Here is a 27,576-nt window from a genome sequence, read left to right as displayed (position 1 = left end):
GTGTCCCGTTTCTATTTTATTGCTGTCAGGAATGTGCAGAGAAGATAGTGACTCTGACTTCATTCTTTCTGAGAAGGACAAATAAACCCTCTTAATCCTATATATAATATTATATATATATATACACATACACCACTTGAGAAATGTATAAACATGTATCCAATTTTCCCACCTCATGACTTCTCTTTTATAGGCTTTATTCTATGTATTAATTCTCTCTTTTGAACTATTTTGGTATTAATGTTTCAGAGTTGCAAAGTTATAATTACCTAAAATCACATGGGTAGCATGTTTGGTATCTACGGACTCCAACTTTGTTACTAACTCTGTGACACATTAGTATTATAAGAATCTAGAAGGTTCTTCTCTCAAACATCCAATCCAATGTCTTATGCTAATATCTTGCTACAGAACAAAGACTCGTAAAAGTTTCCCTCTGAAGGGAAAACTATTTATTGGCTCAGACACCTCAAGAGGGTGTGACATCTTCACCCTTTAAGATCACTGATCACAAGATCACAGTCTCTCTTTTCCTTTACTGAAAAATGCTGATGAGAAGATGATGCTGTGCTAGACACATCTGAAGAACCCCAAGCTTGTGCCAGGCTTCGGCCTAGACCTTCCATTCACCAAAGATCCTCTGAATCCAACTGGTTCTCTTTCATCAAGACAATATCGGCAAAGATTCAACGGGAGCCTCCACAAATTGCATTCAGACAGTTTTAATTCAAATGGGCGAGACATGCAAGTATCAAACTTAGTCTCATTATTTGATACATTGAGTATCCTTACTCCTTTTAAAGAAGGACATGTTCGAACTAAACTGATGGTTTGCTCAAGGCTGTTGATCTGCTGAATTTCAAACAATGCTGTAACTTCTTGCTTTCCTGTATTCTGCTTCAGCTCTCTCTTTCCCTTGTATGCATGTGAATGTTAGAGTAGTTAAGTGTTTAGTCTAGTTAATAAAGTCTTGTTCATGTCACACGTAAAGTTGTCTGTGTTTCATGCTCATATACTGGAGTCCCTATTCATGCAGATCCTGACTACATGCTCTGAGTAGTACTGTACATAAGATTGTTATTTCCCATAACCTGGAAATGAACATTTCTTTAGAATTAATAAGCAATTAACACTGAATGTTCATTGGCCAAACAGGTTAATTGATTGTAATATTAATTATATTATTATTAATTATAATTAGTTATTATATTTATTTTGAGCTAATTTGCTACAGTGTGTATAAACTCTTTTGTGCACATGTACACAACAAAACTCACTAAGAGGACCAATAGAAGCAAAATGCCTGGTGACATGGCACAAAATGCCAAATAAAAGCTTTGCAACCATCTCCAAATATTATTTGTCAGAGTTTTATGAACATTTTATTCATAATGTGTGCAATAGCATGATGAACATCTCAATTTAAAAGGCATGTATGCGCATACAGATTTCTGGAATGACTCCATTTTAATGTGTAATTTACACCTCTTAACGACAAGACCATCTGGGCAACAGCTACTTGGGACACAGAAGGTGATAACTGACACAATAAATCACAGATCACCTCGTGTTTCACTAGCACAGAGGGACCCAGACCACTGCATCCTGTACTGAACTCCACACACACACACCAGACGAATGCAAGCGTGCGCGCACACACACACACACACACACACACACACACACACACACACACACACACGCATGTCATTTTTAGTGGATGCGTGAAGTCAGTTCTGAAAGTTTGCACAGGTGTCCTTACTGTCCTAGCAGAATAACCACACTAAAATTTCCTGGGTTATTTTTTTTACCCAGACTGCTGGGTTTTGCCTGTTGGGTAGTTTTGAGTGTAACCCACTGGTGGGTTAAGTGTCACTGACAGTAGAAATGGTTGAAATGAAATGAAACCAATGGCTGGTTTGCCAAACCATTTTAAACTGGATTCTCTCCTGGCCTGAGGGAAAACTTCCTGAGGTGATCTTCCTGAATAACTTTAAGGTTTGTATACACTTGTATCAAATAATTACTGTACAGACAAAAATCCTTTGTGCACTGTAAAGAACAATTGTTGGTTTAACTCTAAAAACTAAGTTACCTATTTGCCTTAAAATTTTCAGTTCACTGAAATTAAAAAATTGAGTTAATACAATGAAGGCGATTGGTTTAATCAACAGAAACTCAAAATATTATGTTATCTGAACCACATTAATTATCTAAGTTGATTTGACAAAAGAAAAAAAAATGTTGTGATAACAAATCATGAAAATAATTTTTTACAGTGTAGTAGTGTTGTCAAAAGTACCGACTTTGGTAACAAGTCGGTACTGAAATTTTAAAAATGTGACGATACCAGCATTTCCCCCTAGCATTTTGAGCGGATTCTTAAACGCCTCTGATTGGCCATTGTGTTCATGCACTCAACAGATATGTATGTGACTGGCTACAATGATCAAAGCTTCAAAAACATGTTGTAAATAGACATCTTTGATGCTCTACATGGAGCGCTTACACAGATACACACGGGAGCGTTTGAAAGCAGGCATCTATCAGCGGATCCCTAATATATTCTGATAGATGCCTGCTTTCAAATGCTCCCATGTGTACCGTTAAGCGTGTCACAATAACCAAAATTAGCCCAGCTTTTAGTCAATATGAGCAGAAGTTAGGTTAAAGTGTGCAACCCAACATGTGTTCTGTCCAACATCCAACCCAGTGCTGGGTTGCCAATTGGGTTGTTTTAAACCCAGCCATTTTTAGAGTGCACATTTGCATCATCACAAATATATCTGAATGAGCAACATTTCATTCAATCGACCTTCCTCAGGCTAAAATCAATCCTTTTAAATGAATGTAGCAATCACAAAATTATAATGTACAATATGAAAAATATACATTATTTTTGAGATTTGCTAAAGATTACATTTAACAGTGTTTTTAAATTAACGTCTTAAAGTTTGATAACCATTATGGTACCAATATATTGTGAATTCCTAGGTTTAATATTTTGTTACTGAAGGCAATTACATTTTTAAAGCAGGTGAGTAAACACTTTGAGACAAGCATATAACTAAAAAGGAAAGTACTGTGCCATGTTGGGGATGTACGGATGCTTTAAATGCACTTGAAAAAGAAACAAAACCAGACCGAGCTTCACATATCACACAGTAGTACCATAAAAAAATGAAGTCAACCCAGCTACTCAAGAAAGACATGATTATTTTACAGTTCTCTCTGTCGTAATCCTGTTTTACTGGCAGAGATCAGCACTTTTTATTCCTGGTGAGCTGCGTCATCAATTATAATTCTTTGGAAAAATCTGAACACTCTATGACAAAAAAATCCCCTGGTCACAGTCACCATGCTTTCGATTCCTTCGAAATGACGTAAGAGGCAGCAGAGTAAATCAAGTGCTTTCACTCACATCCTATAAATCACATCCAGTTTCCTCCACTGGTGGCCATTAAAACAGTCTGAAATAGTGTGTGAGATATAAACCAATATCTTTGAAGTGTAAGGCCTGCAACATGTACTTCACCTACTAACATATTCAAACCCCTGTACATCAGTGCTGAGCCAAGGAAAACACTGTGCACTGGAGGGATAAGCAACTCGTACCATTTGATCTTCTATAAAGCCTGCATGTTTATAGCTTTCAATCATGTCATCATACAGCAAATGCCTGTACATAGCCACGTTTGCTGCGCTTCAAAAGGAAAATCACCTTCAGCACTTTTTTTTTCTTTTTTCAATGAACAAACTTTCCAAAGCACCTACTCAGGAGTTTTAGGGGGAACGGGTGGCTTGGTGAGGTGAAGACATGCTCGGCTGATGAGAATGATGGATGGTTGGATTTACTCGTGTTCGCTCAACTAGAACGCTCGAACAAATACAAACAAGTCTTATAAGTGAAACATTCAAAGAGCTAACTTAAAGGGATAGTGAGAGATTTACCCACTTTAAAGCTACACTGTAAAAAAGAATTGTTGGTTTAACTTAAAGTTACCTGGTTGCCTTAACATTTTAAGTTCATTGAAATTAAAAATTTGAGTTAATACAATGAAGGCGATTGATTTAATCAATAGAAACTCAAAATGTTATGTTATCTGAACCACATTAATTATCTAAGTTGATTTGTAATATTGAAATATTGAAGTGTAATATTTAAAAACAGTAATTTAATAACACTATTAAATGCAATCTCTTGCATATCTCAAAATGAATATCCATTTTCATAATGTACATTATATTGTTGTGATGCCTAAATTCACTTGCAGCACTTAAACCAGTTTATTTTGGCATGTGGTATTTTATTGTTAATTTATTTAGACAAAATTGCTTAGAATTTTAATACTGGCCATTTAAGGGTTCTCAGTCATAACATGAAAACACCAAGTCGACTTTTTAATTTCAATATCAACGTATTCCTAGTAAAAAAAAAAACTATTGAAAATGAAAGAGTGAATGAGAGAAAGGAGAGAAAAGATTGACAGACATGATAGGTCTTAACTTCTTTTAGTTCAGAGAGAAAAGACTGAAAAGCTTGGAAAGATTCAAAGGGTCTTTTGTCTGCTTGCATATAGCAATGATTACCCACAATTCCCCACACATGCTCACAGCTTCCACAGGTGGGTCTTCTTTTTCTTGCAGTGGTTATTGTCTGCAGATGCCATTGAAATGGATTTGCATTTCCAACAATTCAATTATCATGCTCGTCAAACAGGCCAGCGTAGTTCACATGCCTCCGTACTGCAAGATTCCTGCACAGCCTAAATCTATTAAGTTCCCAAGTTTAAACTCATTATAGCAACGCAGGACAACACCTCAGAACATTTAATAAAAGAAGACTGGATATTATTGTATTGGGAATGTTTGTTCCCTCAGTTTCTTTTCATTTTGTTCCGAGGAACAGCTTCAATAGCGGTTTGATCATGAAGAGAAATGCGTCAGTTTATGGGAACTCTCTTCCTCTGAGGAACAGCTGTGAGGTGACGAATCTGTGACAGTTTTTTCTCAAGTAAAGCAGCACCGGGATATGTGGGTGGGCGCCCTGACCCATTGGCAGCACAAAGGAAGAAATGAATATTGCAATAGCATTTCATCATCTATTCCACAAATTTAATCTACTTGTCAATTTAGACTGTAGTTCACAAAAGCTCCAGCCTTTCCCAGTGGCAATAAAAATCCAGACATATTAAAAACCCACACTCAGGGCCACACCAAGAAATTTAACAAACACACACCACTAAACAACAACTCTTCCTCAAGCTTAAAGGGAAAGTTCATTAAAAATGAAACTTTCGTCATTATTTACTCAACTTCATGCCATTCCAAATGTGTATGACTTCCTTTTATACAAAAAGCCTGGCCACACTTTTCAAGGTAATGGGACTGACAAGCCCAAAAATGACAAAAAAACACCATAAAGTTATTTACAATACATAAAACACTCAAGTAAAATACAATACAACTTGAGCACTATATTACAAGTCTTTTGGAGTCATAGCTTTTGAAATTTAAGTCATTATTTACAGGAAAAACCTTGACATTGTGAGCATTCTTTTAAGACATCAACAACAAAACAATTGATCCAGAGCACAAAAAACTAAAATTTGAAAGATTCGTAAACAAATCGGACTGATCTGATTCTTGAGATCCAATCACATGGGTTATTATTGACAATAATAAGTCAATAATTTATATTTCAGTCTGTTTCTCACACAAAGCCATCTTGGAATATAGTGCATAAGACATATATGAGCTACTCTGGTGCATTTTTTGGTCATTTTGGAGCTTGACAGTTCTGATTCACTTTCATTACACAGAAAATGATTAATTTAAATGCAAGTACATAGTAGTTAAGGCCACCTAATATAAAGTGGGACCCAGATTTTTATTTCTTGGTCCCAATCCCTTTAACATCTGCATCCTAAGGTAAAACTCATTCATAATCTCCTCTATGGTCATTTGGAGATTGTTATTCTAAAAAGAACAGATTATAAAGCAAAAACTGAATCCTTTAGCTGCTTTGGAGACCAGCGGCCCAGTGCTATGTTTAGTTACATAAAAAACTTTGTTACCTAATTGAAAACGGCTGAATAATGCAGAACAGAGGAGAAGATGAAGTAGAAGACATGGTATTCCATCATCCCTCGAGTATGATGTACAGTGCGCAGTCTTGTAATTTACCGGTCTTTCAGATGTTCTTTTAAATTTATTTATGTTTGTGACACGAAGCAAAACTCCATAGAATGACTCTCAAATGAATGACTTGATACTTTTTTCAATCCCTGCCAAGTTTATATTTGAAACATGAAATATATATAGCACGACCACACATAGCATATAAGATTTCCTGTTGACGTTTCTGCCATAGACAGACAGACAGACAGAGAGATAGATAGATAGATGGTCTTGCACCCAATCCCTTTTTGTGATTTTGAAGAGAGGCAACAGACCATTAATTTTCTCCCACAATTACTCTTCACAGACAGTTTTGGAGGTCAATGTAAATCTTTTCATCAACATGGCTAGATTTATCTCTTTCTCCCTCCTCTCTCTCTTTTTCCCCTTCAATTTCAACACCAACAACAACCCCTGGGCACGCTTTCACAGCTCAAACCTAACCCCTGGTCCAAACCACTGAAAGCCTGTATGGCCTGTTGCCTTTCTGATCCATGTCCAGGTAAGTGCAGAAACCAAAACCCACCCACATCCCTCAACTCGCTGCAGGCGAGCCGGTGCTCTCACCGCCTCCTCCACCATGCTGGATATGTGCAGAAAAGCGCCTGTTACTGACCTCCATCATAGTATTAATAAATAAAACATGTTCAAGAGAATGTAAACCAGCCTCCAGCAATCTCAACATATATGACCTCAGTTCCCCTCAGTGCTCTGCAGGCCCAGAGGAGGTATAAATAGTACCACAAATGGGTAATAATATCTCCAGTGATGTGTGCGTTGGTTTTTTTTCCCTCCCTCCCAATCCCACTAGGTGGGAACCTTCAAAATATGAGTTTAAGCTTTTGTTTTCCCAGCATATGCTCCATCTCCATCAATCTCTCATGTTCCTTCTAGCGTTTAGATGTTTCTGCTTTCTCAACGGTGGGCGCAAGAGGCTCAAAATCGAAAAATTTGCTGGTTTAAAGCCCTCAACTGCTGCACAGCCAAATATCAGGCAACAGCATCCAGATGTCTAATAACACAATGCCAGCCCAAATTTCACAGGATCCAATTCTCACTGGCTGAAGACATCTGCTCAGCAACAACAAAGAGGGAAGAAAAAAAAAAACCCTTTAGATTCAAGCCAAATGATCGGTTTTCCACAAGCTCAGCCTTTCTTTTTCTTTATTTAACGTCTTTGGGGATAACAGATGCGGTTTGTGCTGAGAATCAGTTGTGTCACAGGTTGGTTTGGATGCCCCGCTGTTGGGGTAATGAAGAGGCATCTCTCCCAGCTCAGTTCTCAGGGCATTATCAGAGGTGTGGGAAGATTTACAGCATGCAAAAGGAATCAATCTGGTGCAGTGTTGCGGGATCTGTGTCCAGGACTTGCAGTAAAGCCAGAAAGCAGCCGGAGGGAGTCTGATATTACTATGCATGTTGTTGACGGGCTGAGCGTATTAGAGGCAGTGGGAGGTGAACGTCTGCAAAAGAGTGAATCCAATGAATCAGAGCCAACCATGCTGCTCTATAACAACTATACGGGAACTCTGCGACAACCTTGTTCTTCTCCACCACAGCACATTATCCAGGCTCTTCCCCACCGCAGAAGCCACACATTGAACATACTGGGTCCCTCGCTTCTTCTCGCCACCTTTACAACACTCTCTTCCTTCAGTTGATCGGCCTGCATGAAATCAGAACTAGTGACACATATACTGGTCAATTACTTTAGTACTATTTATATACTATTATAGTTAAACTTTTTGAATTATTTTTCAGTTCTCATTTTAAGTTTTAGTAATTTAGTTATGTGCTTTTGTTGTTTTTATTAGTTTTTAATTATTTATATTTAACTTTAGTTCATTTTTATTTCAGATTTAGTTTTTGTAATTTTAGTATTTAAACTTATTTTATTTCAGATATTTAGCAACATTACTCATTTTCTTTTAAGTTGTTTAAGTTTTTCCATCTCTTGTTTATATTTTTATTTTATTTCAGCTTTATTTCAACTGATGTTAATAGTTTTAGTTAAGTTAACAACACTGTCTATTATATCCTGATAATTATATCTGTTAAATATACAGCAATTTAAAAGGCACTGTTGGAGCCCTGTTGTTAATAATAAAAAAAAAGTAATCAATTTTTAATTGTGAAAATACTTTTAATGTTATATGGTTCCCTGTATGATTCACAGCAATAGCCATGAGAATTTCTTTCATATGTAAGCAAAAATTTATATTATATTATAATACAATATATATGGAAGCTTGTTTCTGACATGAAATAGAAAAGGTAATTGCGACTTTTTATCTCACAATTCTGACTTTTCTCAGAACTGTGAGATATAAATCACAATTGTGAGTTATAAAGTCAGAATTCTAAGATATAAACTTGCAATTGCGTGTTATAATGTCCAATTGTGACTTTATACATCTCAATTGCATGTTATAAAGTCAGAATTGCGAGATATAAACTCACAATCCTGAGAAAAAAAATTCAGAGACATTATAAGACAATTGCAAGTTTATATCATGCAATTATGACTTTATAACTCACAATTATGACTTTATTTTTTGACATTTTTCTGAGTTGTGAGATGCAAACTTGCAAAAAAAGTCAGAACTGTGAGATAAAAAGTCGCAATTACCTTTTTTATTTTTTTATTTAGTGGCGGAAACAAGCTTCCATATATGTATATACCCAAATATATAACTCAAATATACCCAAATGAATCAGAATCAGACAGCAATACAATGTGAATCAGAATAAAAATGAATCAGGAAATCTAGTGGTGCTCATAAGCGATGCTTGTTTGATTACACATCCTACACATCCTTTGCACAATCCAGTTTCCTCTCAATATTATGTCTTCTCACTGAAGAAGCAAAATGTGTGTGTGTGTGTGTGTTTGGGGGGGGGGGGGGGGGGGGGGGGGCAGATTCACAATTATGAGTAACACAGCTTGTGCTGCCCAATGTCACCAATGACGTCTAAATATAGCCAAAAAAAGAAAAAGAAAAAAAAAAACTCCTACACAAACCACTAAGTGTGCATGTGCAAATATGTTGACATGTGCTTGACAATTCGATAATGAAATCCCACTGGGAACCACCATTTGGTCACAGCTTTGATTCTGTCATCGTTCCCGCACAAACTGCTCTCCTTCATCACCCGTTTTCACATGTTTTATTAAGAGCATGTTTTAATGAGGGTATCTCAGCTAGCATGAGCTGAATCTCTGCAGTCTGCTTGCGCCCTGCCGTCCGTTCAGTAGAAAGAGACAGATTGCACGTCATTGTCATAATAGGCCTCTGGGCTATTATTAGTCCGCCTTGAAATGGGCCTCCAGATTTGGAATCGACTAAAAATACAGGAGAAAGCGCGAGACGGTGACCAGTTGCTACTTGAGACATCCAGACACACACAAACAGGCACACAATAATCCATAGTTGTCCTTCAGACTCACTCGAGACCATCAGGCCATAATTAAAGAGTGTCTCCAGCAAACCACTCATTACCTTGTAATTTGCCCTTGTAGAGCATCAATCTAGTGCAAGACGACAGGACGGCCCATTTCCTGAGCGCACCGGTATAGATCTGAAGACGTGCTAAGTGAGATGTCATTCAACTGCAGACATCTCACACAACGAGACAAAGGAGGCCTAGGAAATCAAAGTTCATGGCAAAATGATTGAATTAAAAATTAAATAGCACAACTGTTATTAATCTCTAACACAAGAATTCCTCATCCCCCTCATGTCCTTGATGCTAGATAAGGATGACAGGAACAATGATCATGAGAAACCACTTTTATTTGACAGATCGACCGGTGAATTTTCATGTACTTCCTGTGTGGTTAAGTCCGTATATGTTTGCTTCGGTTTAAGCCTGCTTTTCCCAAAGGGAGTAACTGATAACATTTCTCTCCCTAGAAGAACACAATGATCAGCTACTAAATCCCCATCTTGCGGTCTTCGCTTTCCCTGAATTCAATTTCATACAGCACTGAGTCCCGGCAAATGATGTGAGCATCAGTCATCTAGTCACTGAGGCAGTGCAGGGCGTATTCAAGCAGGACTTTTTGCCATTAAAAGTGTGACGCATTTGTAAGCATCAATTTCAACTTTCATGCTGAATAAGAAATAAAAGTGTTGCTCGGTTTGGTACAGACAAGAGTTTCATATTTCAGAAAAGACTTTCAAGTTTCAAGTCAAACCGAGGCCTGATTAAGCTTTTTCAGTAACACTGCAGGCATCGAAATTGTAAAGAATTTAATGATTCTGGTTCCAATTTGATTCTGTTTTTTAACACTTCCAGGAATGATTCTTTGATTTTTAGTGATTGTTGGAAATAAACATTGGGGGGGGGGAATGCCAAATGATAATTTAAAAACAAAAACAAAACTTCACCAAAAAGAATAACAAATGAATCATTTGTTTAAGAATTGGGCCACATTGGTTGCACTGTAGGTATGTTTTGTATGTTTTTGATTCACAAAAAAGAGCTGACTCATAAAATTCATGCATTCAAGAATCAGATGGTTGAACAGTATGTTTCTGATTCACTTAAAAGAACTGACTCATTATGTTAATTGAGTGGGGAAACTACACTGGTTGTGCTGTATGTTTCTGATTCATTAAAAAGAATCTGAATGGAAAATCATTTGGTTCCGGTATATATATTATATATATATATATATATATAAGGAACCAATTTACATAAATGCCAACCAATGCAGACAACCACCAGATTACAGTATGTCACTTCTCAGACATTCCACATCCTAAAAAGAAAAAAAAAAAGAAAAAAAATCACTGATTTAACATGTTCAATTCACCCTTTTTTGGGAGTTTGATTGACAGGCCAATCATGACGCTGAATCCGCCATTTTGTCCGATAAACAAACCCGACAGGAGAGTTAATAAATTAACATTGGTGGACTTGAACTTAAAAAATGGTGTGTATTGATGTATTTCAGCGATTGAAACAACATACCTTCTAATGTTAATTCATGCTTACTAGTAGGATGAGATGATCGGTTCACGTGCCCACTTGACTAACGCTACAGCGATCTGTTATGACACATTAAAGACCCACAAAGAGGTATTTATTGGTTGAATTTCTTTAAAAAAAAGTTAAAATTTGAAAGCTAAGACTTTGTTTTATACCAAAAGTAACCTGCTCTGTCTTGTCTGTCGGCGCGTTGTCAGTGTCCTCTTTGCTCCGCGGTGTATTTTTCACTCTGTGAGAACATGATGTGATCGCCATGGCTTGTCGGACAAAGCAACAATAACTAAGGGGGGGCGGATCTTTGCGTAAGGTCAATTGGTGAAAACGACAACAGACGCCAACAGGGGTAACGCACTGATTCGAAAAAACACGACAAAGTGTCTGTTGTCGTTGGTCAATGTCTGTCATTTCAATGTGAATTGGCCTTAAGACGTAGCATGATCCGAAAACATGCTACATCATCGTGGATGTTCTCTTTTGTTTGAAATTACCTCATGTCAACACACAAACCAACTTGTCTGTCTCCATCTCATGAGAGACGCTCTGGCCCCAGCACACATCGCTAAAGAGATTAGCATAACTCCATGGTCTTCTTTAGAGACAACGGCCTCTAATCCCCCGCTGATCTGATTGGATTAACACACTAAGGCTGTCCCAGCTCATAGGGACATGGCTGTACGCTATGCTATCATGCAATGTGCAGCCACTGAGACAGCTAACGTCCCAAAGTTCAGGTGAATCCCCTGACCAAATGACCATAATGCTGAGCAACCCACAAGCATTAAAGTCTTTGAACTTTGCAAGCACCACAGCCAATTCAATGGGCAATGGCCAAGAAATGTGCAATTGATGGAGCACCATTGATTATGTTTTTCATGAGGTCAGTTACCAAATCCAAATGCATCGTAAACATGGTAAAATCGGGGAAGGGTGGCATTTGCAATGTTTTTATGAAGTCTTCCGGTCGCAACGCCTAACATAATCTATCGCACCAGTGTTATTTTAGTACCATTGAGATACTACTATAGGTTTTATTAATAGTTTGTATAGTATTGACTTCACTTGGCAACTAGCTAAAACATATAATATTTTTTTAATATTTTATTTCATTTTATTTATTACTGTTTAAAAAAAAAAACAAATTTGTTTTTATGGTTTTAGGCCCCATTTACACTAGTGCGTTTTCGTTTTAAAACAGCGTTTTGAAATGAAAACGATCCTCGTCTACACTGGTGTTTTCACAGCGTTTCAGAAACAATTTCCGTCTACACCACACGACCGAAAACATGTCACATGTCCGTTCATGCACACTGGGGATGTGCGTACAAGTGTAAACAGTTGCCTCTTGCACATGTAGTTTAACCGCACAATGGCTGCTAAAAATAACAACAAAGCAAAGTTTGCAGTTCAGTCTCCATGTTATTGTTTACACGGTCATCAAGGATACGCAGAGTGAACGTGGGCAGCCACGCCATCTTTTTCAAAAGTCTCTGTTTTGGTCCGTTTACACTGAAATGCAACCCCTGCGTTTTCAAACTAAAAATGGGCTCTGCAGCGTTTTCAAAAGTCTCAGTTTTCGAGGGTCGAAAATGCCGGAGTAGTGTAAACGACAGGTGTAACTGTAGTAAAAGTTATGCGTTTTAAAAGGAAAATGCACTAGTGTAAACAGGGCCTTTGGTTTTGATTTGAATCTAATTTCAATATCTGTTCAGACTACAAAAAACTAAACGGATTTGAGTCCGAGTGACACAAAAAAAGTTTTTTTTTCTGCCTGTCTGAACAATCCTATATATTCCAAATTACTGGAAGAATTATGTCCAGTTTACCTCATATGTCACATAAAAATCAAACAGTTTGGTTGTTGGAATTAATATGCTCCAATGTGGACTTCAAAATTCAACATGAGACTTCAAGACCATGAGGCCCAGAAGTGGGTCTGAAAGTGTGATATCTGTGTAACATCAGAATAATATCAGCTCTACACCTGTACGGTATATCTTAAGATAAAATCAACGAAAGAACAAGTGAGGTTGAACAGAAAAGTCCTCCAATTACCTCCAAAGTGTGTCTGAGTGGCTCTCACTGAACCGTGAGCCATCACAGCCTGACAACATCTGATTCAATTTAGCGACAAACCTCCTGCTTCTCATCGCGCTACAGACCACTGCTCATCCAGAGCTCATCCAGTTTCATGCCTGCTACAAGAAAATCCATGCCTTAAAGCGGTCCAGACTTCTGCATTAAACTCACATGCCAGGTAACCACAATTTATATACTTTTCCCTGGAGTGCAGGCATCATTTTACTACTCAAGCAACATAAAAGAAGATGGTCATAATTGTGCAGTAATACATTAAAGAAGACATTTCAGTCATGCTCGCAGAGAAGAACAGGGAGAGAAAGCTGTGCAGTAGAAAGAAAGAGGAGTAGATACAGCGAGGGAGGCAATGAGCACAACAAAAAAATAAGAGCAGGGGAAAGTCTGAGAGAATTTGGCCCTCATTTGTCTCTGCGGACAGGTAGTTAGTGGCTTACCGCTGGCCTGTTCCCTCACAGGCTGCTGTCCTGTCTCTCTGGCTCACAGTAAATCACATCCTGCAGCCAGCACCACTATTATTACCAGTCCGCGCGCTTTCTTCAAGATTACACCAGTGCGGCAAAGAGGATTCACCCATTGTGAGTCTATTTATAACCTTTGATCCTACGGTTTCTTGACCCTCTCGGTCTAATTGCTCATTGTTTTCATTTTTGGCTGGTTTTGTTCAGCAGTCCAGTGCCAAAACTGCATCATTACAACATTTTTTGCAAGCAACTTATAAACTGCAAAACAAATAATTATATTATGTTTTACCAGTACCCAATTTTTTGGCATAAAAATCTTTTATATTATATTTTTATATCATAAATATTCGTATTAGTGTTGTCAAAAGTACCAACTTTGGTACCAAGTTGTGTGTTTCTGTGTAAGTGCTTAGTGAAGAACATGTTTTTGAAGCGTTGATCACAGACGTATCTGTTGAGTGTGTGAACACAATGGCCAATCAGAGGGGTTTAAGACTTAGCTCAACAGCACTAAAAATGCTAGGGGGAAAGGCTGAATTTATGAATTTAGACAGAATTTATCATTTTGACATTGTAAAGTTTAACATTTTTAAGCTAAACTAAAGTGATGAAATCCTTTTAAATTAGTTAAAAATGGCATCATAAATCACACAGAATATTAATTAACATTAATAATGTCAAACGAGTAAATATAATAAACAAATTTGATGGAATTTAACAGATTTAACAGATCAACTTCATGAATTCAATATCCTGTGGACCTAAAACTATTCGTTTTAGGTTCATAGAATTAGTAACTATTCATAGAATATTCATAGATTAGTAACTATTCTATGAATAGTTACTTAATGTTGAATAGTTAACTTAACATAGTTTAGTAACTATTTAACATCCTTGACTGAAAGCTATTAGTCAGTGAAAGTCTTCCAGAAATAGCCATTTGACTCTAGTGGGCTAAATATTTATCCCGAAACATCACAAGCACCATGTATACTGCAAAGCAATTCATAATCAACCCGTGCTGCACATTAGTTTCATAATAGCTGTGGTGGAAAATCAGGCTGAAGATCTGCTGTACTGATTATCAGCATTTATGTCCAGAACAAATCCTCTTATAATCATTCAAGCTACAAAGAGACCTTACCTAGACATAATATCCCTGAACAGTTCCCAGTGGAGCCCGAGACCCAAATTTAGCACAAAAGCAGCTCTGTCTAAATCTATGTCACCATCCCGCCTGATCCAGATCTATGACAGCCAGCGTTTCATCACATCTCCACTTTGAACTGCACATCAGCCCAGAGAGTAGAGAGGTGTGGTGCTACTGAAGTAACATATAGATTAATAAATAACATTACTGCAATATAATCTAATTATCTGATAATGGTAAGGTTTATGGATGCTGTCCCTGCATTTTAACAGCAGTTTCCTACAATTATCGTTAAGATAAGCAACTCTCATGACATGCAGACGATGTAAACAGTCTGTTGCCAAGGGCTACAGACAGATTGGACTTAAAGCTGTCAATAGTTGTTTGCTTAGTTTTCACCTAACATGGTGTGTGGGTGACGGGTTAAGCACAGGGCAGAATACAGAGTCTTCTTCAACACGCCAAGTATTATACTTTAGCAATGTCCACAGTTTGTGCTATTGACATGATTAATACCCCAAACATTTGACTATTCATCTTTCATCAGACTTACAAATTTCCTTCAAACCAATAAAGGAGGGAAAAAAGCAAATTCAAGCACAACCCAGAATGTTATAGAGACCAGCAGACGGGCTCTTATGACTAGTAAGAAACCACCTAGAAACCATCAAAAACATTTTAGCAAACACCCTTTCACCAACTTTGCATTGTGGTGGCCACTCATACACCTTACATTTTCCTCAGAAAATTAACAATTTTGTTCTTTACAGGCACATTGTGAAATCTGCTGAGTTTGCTGGAGCTGTAATGCTTAAACTAACTTGTACATGCATATCCTGTATTACTAACACAAGGTACACAAAGTATGCATAGACAGTAGGGTTGCAAAATTCCAGGAATTTTCAAAGCTGGAAACTTTCCATGGGAATTAACGGGAATATATGAGAATTAACAGGAATTAATGGGAATAAACGGGGAATTTGCAAAATTGCAGGTTAGCCTATAACAGGGTACTTAAATGTAGTTGAAAAAAAACATCTTGCAGCATAATTTTGGTTAAAACAACCATATTTAATGCAATTTTAGTTGAATTTTTACCTTACACATTCCTCAATCACAATCACACAGCACACTACTTACTGCAGGGCTACTGAGGCCACACCCCCTGCATGCACTGTGCATTCAAATGGCTTATATAAATATAACACATTTATATAAATTTCCCCAAATTTCCAATTAATTCCCATTAATTCTCATAAATTCCTATAAATTCCCATAAATTACGGTTAAGTTTCCAATTTGGAATATTTCCAAAATTCCCCAGGTTAAGCTCCCATGGAAAGTTTCTGGAAATTTACCGGAAACTTTCCGCCCCTTTGCAACCCTAATAGACAGTCACAAAGGCAATTCAAATGATTTAGTATGAAGCTAAACCTCTTGATCTGTCATTTAGAAAACACCTTTCCATGCAACTGCATACAATGTTAATTCAGTAGTGCACAGACCCCATCCTAACTATCAGTTACATTTTCCTCAAGTGCAACTAACCTTATTCTATTTCTGGTTGAGAGTCAAATTGCTCTCCTTCTCTCATTGGTGCACAAACACACACACACACACACATACACACACACACACGTGTCATTGAGACGTTACCCAGGGGAAGAACAGATAATTAGCCTTTACTGTGGAGTTTATGATAATCTTAACAAGCTCCTGCCTCCACCATAAAACCCATTAAAGGAGGTTCAACTACTAGTAGAATCAATAGTCAGCCAGATAGGTAGATAGATAGGCTATTAGAGCAGCGAGATTGATATTCATTTTGAGATTTTCTAAAGTTTCACTTAACAGTGTTTTCTTTAAAGTTCATTATAGATTAACTTCAATTGAGTGTTAGATGATGGCAAATATAATCTAAATGAAACAAATTAATTTAATACTGTCTGCTATAGTACCGTACATACCATACATTTTTATTAGCATGTAAATATATACATTTCTTAATATGCATTTACCTTTTTTAACAAAACCCACTGACAGTTTCAGTAAAAGATTTTACCTTAAAGGGTTAGTTCACCCAAAAATGAAATTTCTGTCATTAATTACTCACCCTCATGTCGTTTCAAACCTGTAAGACTTTTGTTCATCTTTGGAACACAAATTAAGATCTTTTTGATGAAATCTGAGAGCTTTCTGTCCCTCTATTGACAGCTAAGCAACTGACACTTTGACTCTTCCAAAAGTTCATAAAAAGATCATAAAACTAATCCATATGAATTGAATTGGTTTAGTCCAAATTTTCTGAAGAGACTCGAAATTTTATACAGATTTAACTTTTATCCACACGAGAATGAGTTCTCGAACATCAAGCGAACATGCTTGAGCTTCAGTTTACCACAACTGATGTGTGAGTTTATGAATGTTGATATATGTGAATAAAAGCCTAAATTCAATCTGTTCATCATATAAAGCGATCAAGTCTCTTCAGAAAATTTGGACTAAACCGCTCAATTCATGTGGATTAGTTTTACGATCGCTTTATGAACTTTTTGAAGCGTCAAAGTGTCAGTTGCATAGCGGTCTATGGAGGAACAGAAAGCTCTCAGATTTCATCAAAAAGACCTTCATATGTGTTACGAAGATGAACGAAAGTCTTACGGATTTGGAACAAGGGTGAGTAATTAATGACAATTTTCATTTTTGTGTGAACTATCTCTTTAACCTTCCTACAGGGTCACATTATCTCGGTATTAAAACCCAGTGAATTGTGTACTATAAAGCACTTTGTAGTCACTGAACACATGGCGATTCCATCTTGAAAACACGTCAACAGCAGGGGAGTGTGAACGGCGCTCTACTTGTCTAAGTGTAACTGCGGCTGATGGTGTGGGGCCGTTGAGATCAGCCAGTAACAACTGATGGTTCTCTTGGTAGTGCGAGTCACTTAGGCCTGTGCATCAAGGCATGCGTGATGCACTCAGCCAGCGGGATACCTATTAGGCTAGTTGGGCCAGTTTTTAAACCCTGTCTTTCAGTTATTGGACATAACCATCCATGAAATTCCTAATTTTCATCAGCCAAGCCTACAGCTGACAGAATGTGGCCGTTCAACGGTTGCAATACCTGTGGATCTAGAAGGTCTTTCCTAAAAAATGCAAGTTTTCTAACATCATGTCAATTAGAGGTTTAAGAGGTTAACTGGCTATTTGCTAAAAGTACACTGGAATGCTCTATTAGTCATTCCACAAAGTTCCCCGGCAGAGTAAAAAAAAAAAAATCCTTAGAAAACCACCTGAGAAAGTGAAAACCAAGGCAAGTTCTAGGATGACTTTTCCTTGCACTTAGTACCTCTGAAACATGAGTCACAATATCCATTATCACATTTAGCGCCAGAGATTTTGAAATGCACAGAGAAGTCATGAAAGACGTCTTTAAGTTTTCCCGAATAGCAAGATATCAGCATGTTATTTCAGCTCTCCCTGCAGGCTTGCTAAAACACACCCCATTGTGCGTCTGACTAGTTAACTGGTTACACAGCTGGAGAGCTTCCTTCTGTATAAACTGAAACTGCTTTGGTTTTCTAGTCATTGTGACAATAAAAACAACACTTCATTTTGTGGTCAGCTTAGAGAAATGACGCGCAGGATAGAAATAGGGGTGATTTGGCTTAGTGGTAAAAGCTCCAAGCTATAAACTGATAGGCTGTAGGTTCAAGCCCTGCATGGGTTGGAACCACAGTTTTCACCAAAATACAGTCAATTGTGGTAATTTGTGATACTACTTTCATCAAAAATTAAATGTGAATGAGAGAAAGACTCTGAAAGTTCCAGAGTCCAATGAACTATCAGGCTACTACAATTTACTTGAGGTCAAATTCAGGAGACTAAATAAAAGTGTCAACTAAATTATGTACTATTCCATTAATAATAATAATAATAATAATAATAATTAAAATCATCTCTTCAGGATGTGAACATTTTAAGGACAAGTGTCAAATGAGTTGTCAGTACGGTATTAGTCAGTCCTATTAACATGATACATACAGTAAAAATTGACACAAACATCAACATTAAATCTCTCCAATGGCTAAATTATCTACAAAGCTGTCAACTATTTCCCATCAACCTTCTCAAAGACACAGCAATACATCCAAAGATGGCAATATATTATTATATACATATATAGGTCCCAGGGACTACTACAGATGAAAGTTAGCCATCTAAATCATATTGTTTGTCTGATAAAATATTTAAAAAAAAAAAACCGTGGAATGTCCCTTTCAACTCTTACAGCATAACAAAAGGGGGATCCCCATCCCGCCCAGAAGCTGTAAATGAAACAAAAATTAAGCGATATTGTACAATACTTCGGTAACAACGTGACGGATTCACGTATATTTTCCTTCGTGAAACAGATACTGTACGCTTGACTGGGTAAACAGCGACTTGAACTGTTATGAGCGAGAACTAATAGAGAAAGTCTGTTGTTTACGCACGAGTGGAGATTTACTGAGGCGATTTTACACAGAAAAACAGTTTAAACCCTTAATGTTATCAATACAGGCAACGATAACCCCAATAGTGACTTTGACCTGTTATGACTTCCTCTCGAAACTCCTCGCGACACTGAATGTTTTGAAAACCTTGAGATTTTCAGCACTTGCAGGGTCACACAAACAAACTCACCTCATTTTTTTTGACTTGCTCTCTTTTTTGTTGAGAACTCCCGGGACGCAGTTGGTGAGCTCGGTCCAGTCCGCATGTAAGCCGCAACTCCAGCCGGTGGAGAACCGAGAGAACAGCCAGGTCTCCTTTCGGTTCGGACGGTAGCAAGTACACTTCTTCTGGCCCGGTCTACAATCACACGGAAGCTCCAGTCGAACATTTTGGACCAGGTGTCTCCCGAAGGTGGTCCCACCGGTCTTTTGGATGTGGAGAAACACAATCACGTCTTCCCCCTTGATTTCAAAATCTATGTTGCGCTCGAGATCTTTAATAGGGAAGTAGTACTTTTTCACGTAGTGCGGATCCGGAGTGGGGAAAATGGTCATGTCCTCTTCGCCGAGAAGGTACCCGTGCGGGGAGCCGAAGTTTATCACCCCGGGCGCCACGTACTGGTACAAAATCAGCATGAAGAAGACCGATCCGACGACGATCAACAGAAATTTACTGGTCCTTTCAACCATGTTCCTTTCCGTGTCGTTCATTTGTTATCATTTCTCAGACAACAACAGTCCGCGGTGCTTCTGTGGTGGCTTGCACCCTTCGCGTCTCTTCGTAGACAGAACATCATAGGTCCACTTAAGAGTTCAGGATCTCGAGACAATGTATGTTTGGATACATTATATCCACATTTCGACCGGTCCTACCTGTCGAAAATCCAGATCAAATCCGTTCACGGGACCCTTATAGCAGGTGAAATCACAGCAGTCCTCAGACCTTGAGTTGTTCAGTCCTCTGTGAAGACACCAGTCAGAAAATGCCTCCCTTGTCTCGTATAATTATTCTACACAGCGACACCCACTTTCCCCACACACACACACACACACACATCAAGCTCGCACTAGTAACTATGAGGAAACGGACGTAAATGCTTCGCTTGGAGTTCCCGTTTGCAGTGTTTTTTTTGTTTGTTTTTTTTTTGGTTGTGGTCTATATTTGTTCTCAGTTACATTTTTGATGCCAAGGATCCCCAAATATAATAATACCTTTTCGAGGGACCTTCTTCACAAAATATATAAAGACCGCTGTACATTTTGTAAACAAAATAGAGGCCTACTGTAATTGAATTAAATAATAAAAAGACAAAAATACTATCTGAGGAATATTTAGATAAAGTGTATTTTTCTATATACTATTCAATTCAATATATATCTTCAAAACTTTTTCTTTGAAAAATTCTATAGACTCCCTAAGCATCCTCTTAGTTTAAAAAAAAAAAAAAAAAAAAAAAAAAAAAACTTTTTAATAAGCTTTTCTTTTTCTTAATAAGTCGACCCTAATAATAAACGATTTGATGATTTATGGTGCACAGATTAACTGAAAATAAGTCATTCGCTTCATGCCAGTGCACTGAGCACAAAGAAATTTCGTACGAGAACCAAAACATCAATCCTGTAGTAATTGAGGAGATTTAGTTAGTGCCGCGAATCCACACAGAACTGATAGGGGGCGACACAGGGGAGTACGATGGCTGACAATGGCATATTGTGAAATCCCTCCATACATATGGATACTGTCCAATATATACCTTTGTGGAGTAAAAGTTATAGTTTTTATTTTTAAGTAAAAAGATAAAATTAGACCCTTGGGGGTCTAATTCATTAGCATTAATAAAAATACAGTTGTTCATGTTCACGGTGCATTAACAAATACAACTTTTAATTTTAATAATGTATTAGAAAATGTTGAACTTTACATGAACTTAGATTAATAAATGCTGTAGAATTATTGTTAATTCTTAGTTCATGTTAACTAAAGTAGTATAATGTTAACTAATGAAACCTAATTGTTATGTAAAGTGTTACCGTTAGTTGAGTGAAATCATCACATTTGCATTCATAGTGTTGCTATTACATATCTTCAATTCAAATATGGGCAATTAAACATGTAAGTATTCATAAGCCTGTACAAAATTCAGAATAATGTTACCTTTCAGATGAATCTCTATAACTGGGATTCTGCTTTGTCTGTCATCGGTTATTCAATTATTATCAACTAAATTGTCAAAATAAAATTTTAAATAGAACAGTTTATTTAGTATTTTACATTAATGGCACGTTAAAAATACATAAATATTAATAAGAATTATATTAAAAGTCATTTATACATTCTGTAAAAGTTTATCCAGGGGGGCTTCTTACCCCAGTAGGGGAGATCTTACTTCTCTTTTAATATTTGACATTTTGTGCTATTACAACTAAATTAGCAAAGGTTTCTATTTATTTCTTTTAATACATACACTATATATAATATAAACTCACAACCTCACAAACTCACAACCTTCAGGTTACATGTCTGACTCTCTAATTATTAGGCCACAACCAATATACCATATGTATTTACCAGAGGTATTTCTCAGAGGTTTGTTTGTTTGTTTGACAGATCAACAGATAACAGATCCTTCTTTAAAAACCTCTGACGTGTTCTTATATCTTATAGTTCTGGCATTTAAGCTTTATTTTCAAAGTACATCTAAAAGCAGAGACAGTGATTGATAGACAAGGTTGATTTGTGACACAGGAAGGCTTTTGAACCTCTGAGGCTTTAAGCCTTTATTTTTCGAATTTAAGCCTAAGTGCAAGTAAAGCAATATATTTAGGTCTTAAATGTTCCATTTCAGAACACACTATCAGAGACAATAAGGCTTAGAAGTAAGCCTATATTATGTTAAATGTGGCTGTCGTGACTGAGAACAAACCCACATAGACCCTGTACAGTTTTTGAGTGATGTTCCATTAAAATCTGCTTTGCCTTCAATTTTCCCCATAGTCATTTACTCCATTTGTCAGTCTAACATTTCAGTAGGAAGCCTGACCTTAACCCCTTTTAGCTCCAACACTAATGATTATATGAGCTTTAAGCGCACCTTTAGTGTCAGCCTCACAGTACAGTTCACCTGACTACATATCCATGGAAAATTCTGCATTTATGTCGGCTCAGCTGAAATGGATCGCTTGATCCCGGGCGTATTTGTTGATAATACAAAGGTGAACTCTCTCTCTATAAAGCAATCAGCAATGTTTTTCTATGCGAGAGAGTCCATTAGCAAATAAATGAAATTATATCATACAGCGGTGCCACCACAGCGTTTTATGTTGCTAAATCATGCATAAAAGAATATGAAAAAAAAAACATTTTACCAGCAGGCATACTGTAAGCTCAATGTTTAGACTATAGCATTTTTTACCACCAAATAGAACTACAAACATATTTCAGTTTTAGTTATTTTTAGTTAAAGGTACACTCAAAGTCTCATTAATCCTTCCAAAATGTGTTTTTGTCTTACCCTGATTCGCCTTTTATAAGTGCCTGTTATATTTTAGACCTGTCGGGATGGTTTTCGCAGGAAATTTGAGAACATATAGCTCACTTTAGTAAATAGACCTAAATCTTGAAATGATGTTGACCACTGGTTGATGACAATGGCAATCTATAAATAAGTTACTACCATGGTCAAATTGGCCAGAATATCAGTTCTAAAATATTTGCAATGTTTGAACATATCAGACTGGCAATGTCATGCTAACAACTTTTGTAACATCATTCATTTAAAAATATCAGTGTCCAATTCGTCAAAACAGCAGCATAAATATTGCACTTACATTCTCAGATGACATAATTTTTGGACTTCCATGTGTTCACAGGTGCCGCGAACCATATTCATCCGCACAGTGACACAGAGCCGAAGCACAACCAAAACAATGTTCTTCCACAAAATACATGCAGTTTTGTTTTTTAACCACTAGAGGGCCAAAAGTTATATAGTGTAGCTTTAGGGGCCTTTACACTACATCGTTTTCAACTAAAAACAGTAAACTTTTTATGTGTTTTGGTCGTTCATTTACACAACAATGGTGTTTTGAACGTTTGAAAACGGGATTCAAAGTTCAAGTTTTTGAATACAATACCATTATCATCTCTGTGTATTTGATAAAACGGTGACATACTGGGCATGCGTATTTCACGTTCAATAGGCGCATAGTTAGAGTTTCTTTACAAATTGACATCGGGAGGCACTTCCGGTTTGGGGAAGTTCCACTCATAAAGGCTGAAACAAGTCATTTAAAATCATAAGGTTGAGCTAAAAATAATCCTTATCTGTCAGTTTGACTGAATGAATTGTAAAATTTCCTTCATGTTCTATTTTCAGACATCAGGAGAATAACGTAACACTTGGTATTTTAATGTTACATGGTATAACAAGAATATCTATGGCAAGATCTCTTTTCAGTTACTGCATTCATCATTGTTTTTCTTTTTTCCATTGTATTCCACTGCAACAGTATATGAAAAAGACGTATACTGCACATTTGTAATCTGCTCTCCCGATTTAATTTATGATATATCCCGTGAATAATTCACTGGAATGCATAATCACGTCTCTTTCCTTTTCTCTTTTCCAGGTTTGTTTTCACACGGTAATTGTCTCCACTTTTCCCTTCTAATCCCTATTAGCAGTTTTTATGGAATGTTTCTAAAGCAGGTAAATCTGATAATTAAATATTTTCATTAAATGTTTCAGTTAATAAACATTTTTGTACAATACAGACATATTACTCCAGTGATATTTAACACATCCATAATATTGCTGCGGAAATAATCAATCTTTTGGGGTTATTCATGGTCTGTTGTAGTGCACGTTCTGATTATCCCTAAAATAAGAGGGAATAGGTGAATAACACTCATGTAGAAGCACCTAACCCTGGTTGTAAGCCTGAACTTGACATAAATTGTAAACTTGTCCCTCAAATCTGATTGGTTTATTGTAATGTTGTTCCAGGATCAACAAGGATGTTGATCCAGGAACATGTTGCACTTGGTAAAATCTGGTTCTGCCTGTTGTAATTTGATAATGCTTTTACACTTTTAAATTTCCTTGTTTGATGGTTGAAGGGTCATTAGAATAATGTCATCTGTTTTTGAAAATGCTTATTATTGTATTTCATAGATCGAACCTTTTGCTGATTGCTTACAGTTTAACAGAAATTACTCCCATAATTCACGCAAAACGCCATGAGGAGTATGAAAGAGGTGGATAGGACTTGCAGGTTGCTCAAAATAGGAGTTTTCATAGTGTCACAGAGACACAGAGTTTATAGTTTTCAACAAAATTAACCTATAAATGGCTCATGTATAGCTGACTCTGCATATTAAGCTGGGATAGGTGATGGATGGATGGATGGATGGATGGATGAAAAAACTCTTACTCTGATCATATGACCTATAGGAAGTCATTGCACACAGTAACCTGATTTGTGAATACAGCCTGCATCCTGCAAGATAATGACTAATATTGATTGTGCAAACTATACCCATCTTCAATCTCCAGACAGAACATAGCTGTTAATTGAGTTTCCATTATAGACGACTGATGTCTAGTGACTTGAGCTCATCTGGACTCCTGCAAAGTGAGATTATATTTCCTTTTCAATGCAGAAATTCCATAATACTATACCTGACAAAGTTATTACTGTAGGTGTAGTTCAGGGATGTCTATTCTACAGGTAACTCTTTTAATTCACTGAAACCCAGTGAGCATCTGCAACACAATCTAACAGCAATTTGTAAGTATTTTACGTTTTGCTGAATTTGTGGCCAATTCATACAATCTTATTCGTACGTTTTTGTACGCTCTGTTTAAACCCCAGTGATGGGTAGGTTTAGGGGCGTAGGAACTCATTTAATTAAATGTTTTTGTAAGAAGATTGACAATTGCCGTTGTTGGTGTAATTCATCACGTCTGACTTGGCCTTGCTCAGAACATTGTCTGAGTGTCCCTGGCTTTAACTGCAGTTATTTGCCTTTAGGGGTTGAAAGCATTGAAGCAAGAAAGTGGTTCAAGTTCCTATAATGAGCAAGGACACTGTAACCCAACTCCAAGTTAAACTGCCTTTAATTATTCTCCTTATTGACCAGTGATCTTAGAGTCCAACCCAAACCAGAGATGATCATTATGGAAAATCCAGACAAACAGCATATCAAAAAGACTTGGTGTCACTTTTGTACTGTTTTGTAATCAATACGCCCCTTTGTAATGGTTTGTATTTTTTAGATCAAATAAATTTTAAACTCATGCCATTGCTGTTACATTGTTTAATGTCCATGCGAATGATTTTCATTGGGGAAAAATGATTTGATGTTATAAGTTTTGTATGAGACTTTGTCACTAGTGTGATCGTCAGTGATGATAAACCTTTCTTCCTTTGTAAAATAAAATGAAATATAAAAGCCATGTTGTCCTTTATGACTTTTAATAATGCCAAGATGCTAATAAATACTTGGTATCAGCTTTTATGGGAGAAACATGAACTAAATTCAATACGGAAGAATAAGAGTTTTGTTTCATTAGTCAGTATTGTTTATTAAAACAGTAGAAGATCATATTCATATCATATTAGGACACATCAGACAGCTCATCTTAAACAGAAGCAGATCTCAGTACAAATGCATGTCGCTCTTGAATTCAGCTGAAATCTAAACATCTACTGATTCGCAGAACAGGAAACACTTCCTTTACCGCTACATTCAGCACCCTATACTGACTTCGTGATGTTGTGCATGTCTTCAGAAATTAGTTTTACTTTAGAGAGGTCACAAAAAGACCATGTAAAGTGTTGTCCATTTTGAAGGGTTTTTCCAAAGCTGTTATACATTTAGTTGTTACAAAAAAGGGAGTAAATGATTACAAAATGGTTCTGTTAATTAATCATTATTTCTATTTATTGGTTTGAGAAACAACAAAAACTAGGTTTCACCTTTTTTAATGTATTGCCAAAGTATCAAAGCGACCAGTACTGCAAGTCAATCACACTATATTTTTATTTATTTATTTATTTATTTATATTTTATGTATTAAAATTTCAAATAAAAGTGTGATGTAATTTCATGGGCTCATGTCATGATAAAGATCACCCAGACTACCTATATTACTGCACCTGAATGACTACTGAAGTTGAGACTATTGAAGTTCAACTTCATTCAATGAAGTTGAATAGAGGCCTGATATACTTCAAGCGAAATCGAAGAACGAACTGGTGTGATGTCATTTTGAACAAAATCAGGCAAAAATCAAGTTTGTTTGGAGTTCATTTCCGAAGTTTGAAATGGTTTGCCAAACGCGAACTTTCCAGAAAAGTCCACTCTGGCACCTTCGAACTACCATTGGTCCATGTCGATTACATAACAGGTATGTACATGCTCTGAGGCTCCGCCTTCTTTGACGTGAAAATCTTCTCTGGTTCATTTCTTCTGTTCAGTCTGTCAATGTTGAATGTCCGCGAGTAAAAACATGAACACACTGGAAAGCTTGTTTTATAGTAGAAAATGTTGTAATTCGAATTGACACTGACACTGTTTTTTCATGTTTAATACCGTAAAGCTGCTTGCTCTAAAGCATACAATTATAAAGTATATACATTATATACAGTGGTATATGAATAAAAAGTGCCAAATTGCAGAGCTGGTGCAAACATATCCACATCGCTATAATCAGATGCTTTCTTAACTGCTGTTTTCTCACCGCTGCTATTTTAGTTTTTTTTTTTATTGAGAGAAAAGCATATTCATCCAAACGCCGCTCTCAGCAGTGTGGGCGGCGTTTGGATGTTCGCTAACAGTATATTGCTGGTCATATATTTCAAACTTCTTTTTACCCCTAAACGAATAACGAAAAAGAACTTTGGCGTGAGTATATCGGGGCCTTACCAATATGAGAGGCTCTCTGTTTTATATACTTTCATTGTCCATTGTAGGGTTACAAATGTTCCATGATGTTCCCCAGCATGATTAGTTTGGTCATTTAATGTGACAAATGAGAAAGAATGCCTCCTCTGACTCAGCGCTGGAACATTTCAAAAAGCTATAAAAGGCACTAAGTGCAAAGATACTGGCTCCAGCGTATCAGTGTGAAAATTATGAATTTGCTTGGGGCCACAGATTCTTTGTAGCAGAATAACTCTTTCCATATTTC

General features: G+C 36.9%; 1 protein-coding gene across 1 annotated transcript in view; it reads right to left on the bottom strand.

Moving 5' to 3' along the window:
• The window catches only part of hs6st1b (heparan sulfate 6-O-sulfotransferase 1b), a 57,547-nt gene extending 37,098 nt beyond the window's left edge, over positions 1-20,449 (bottom strand). The window contains exon 1 of the mRNA XM_051882929.1: positions 19,572-20,449. Within this exon, the coding sequence (XP_051738889.1) occupies positions 19,572-20,092 (521 nt within the window). The 5' untranslated portion in view covers positions 20,093-20,449. The remainder of the gene's footprint in view (positions 1-19,571) is intronic.
• Positions 20,450-27,576: the final 7,127 nt, after the last annotated feature.

Source organism: Ctenopharyngodon idella, chromosome 23 (genome assembly GCF_019924925.1).
Source record: "Ctenopharyngodon idella isolate HZGC_01 chromosome 23, HZGC01, whole genome shotgun sequence".
Taxonomy (NCBI): domain Eukaryota; kingdom Metazoa; phylum Chordata; class Actinopteri; order Cypriniformes; family Xenocyprididae; genus Ctenopharyngodon; species Ctenopharyngodon idella.
This window is presented reverse-complemented; position numbering and strand designations above follow the sequence as displayed.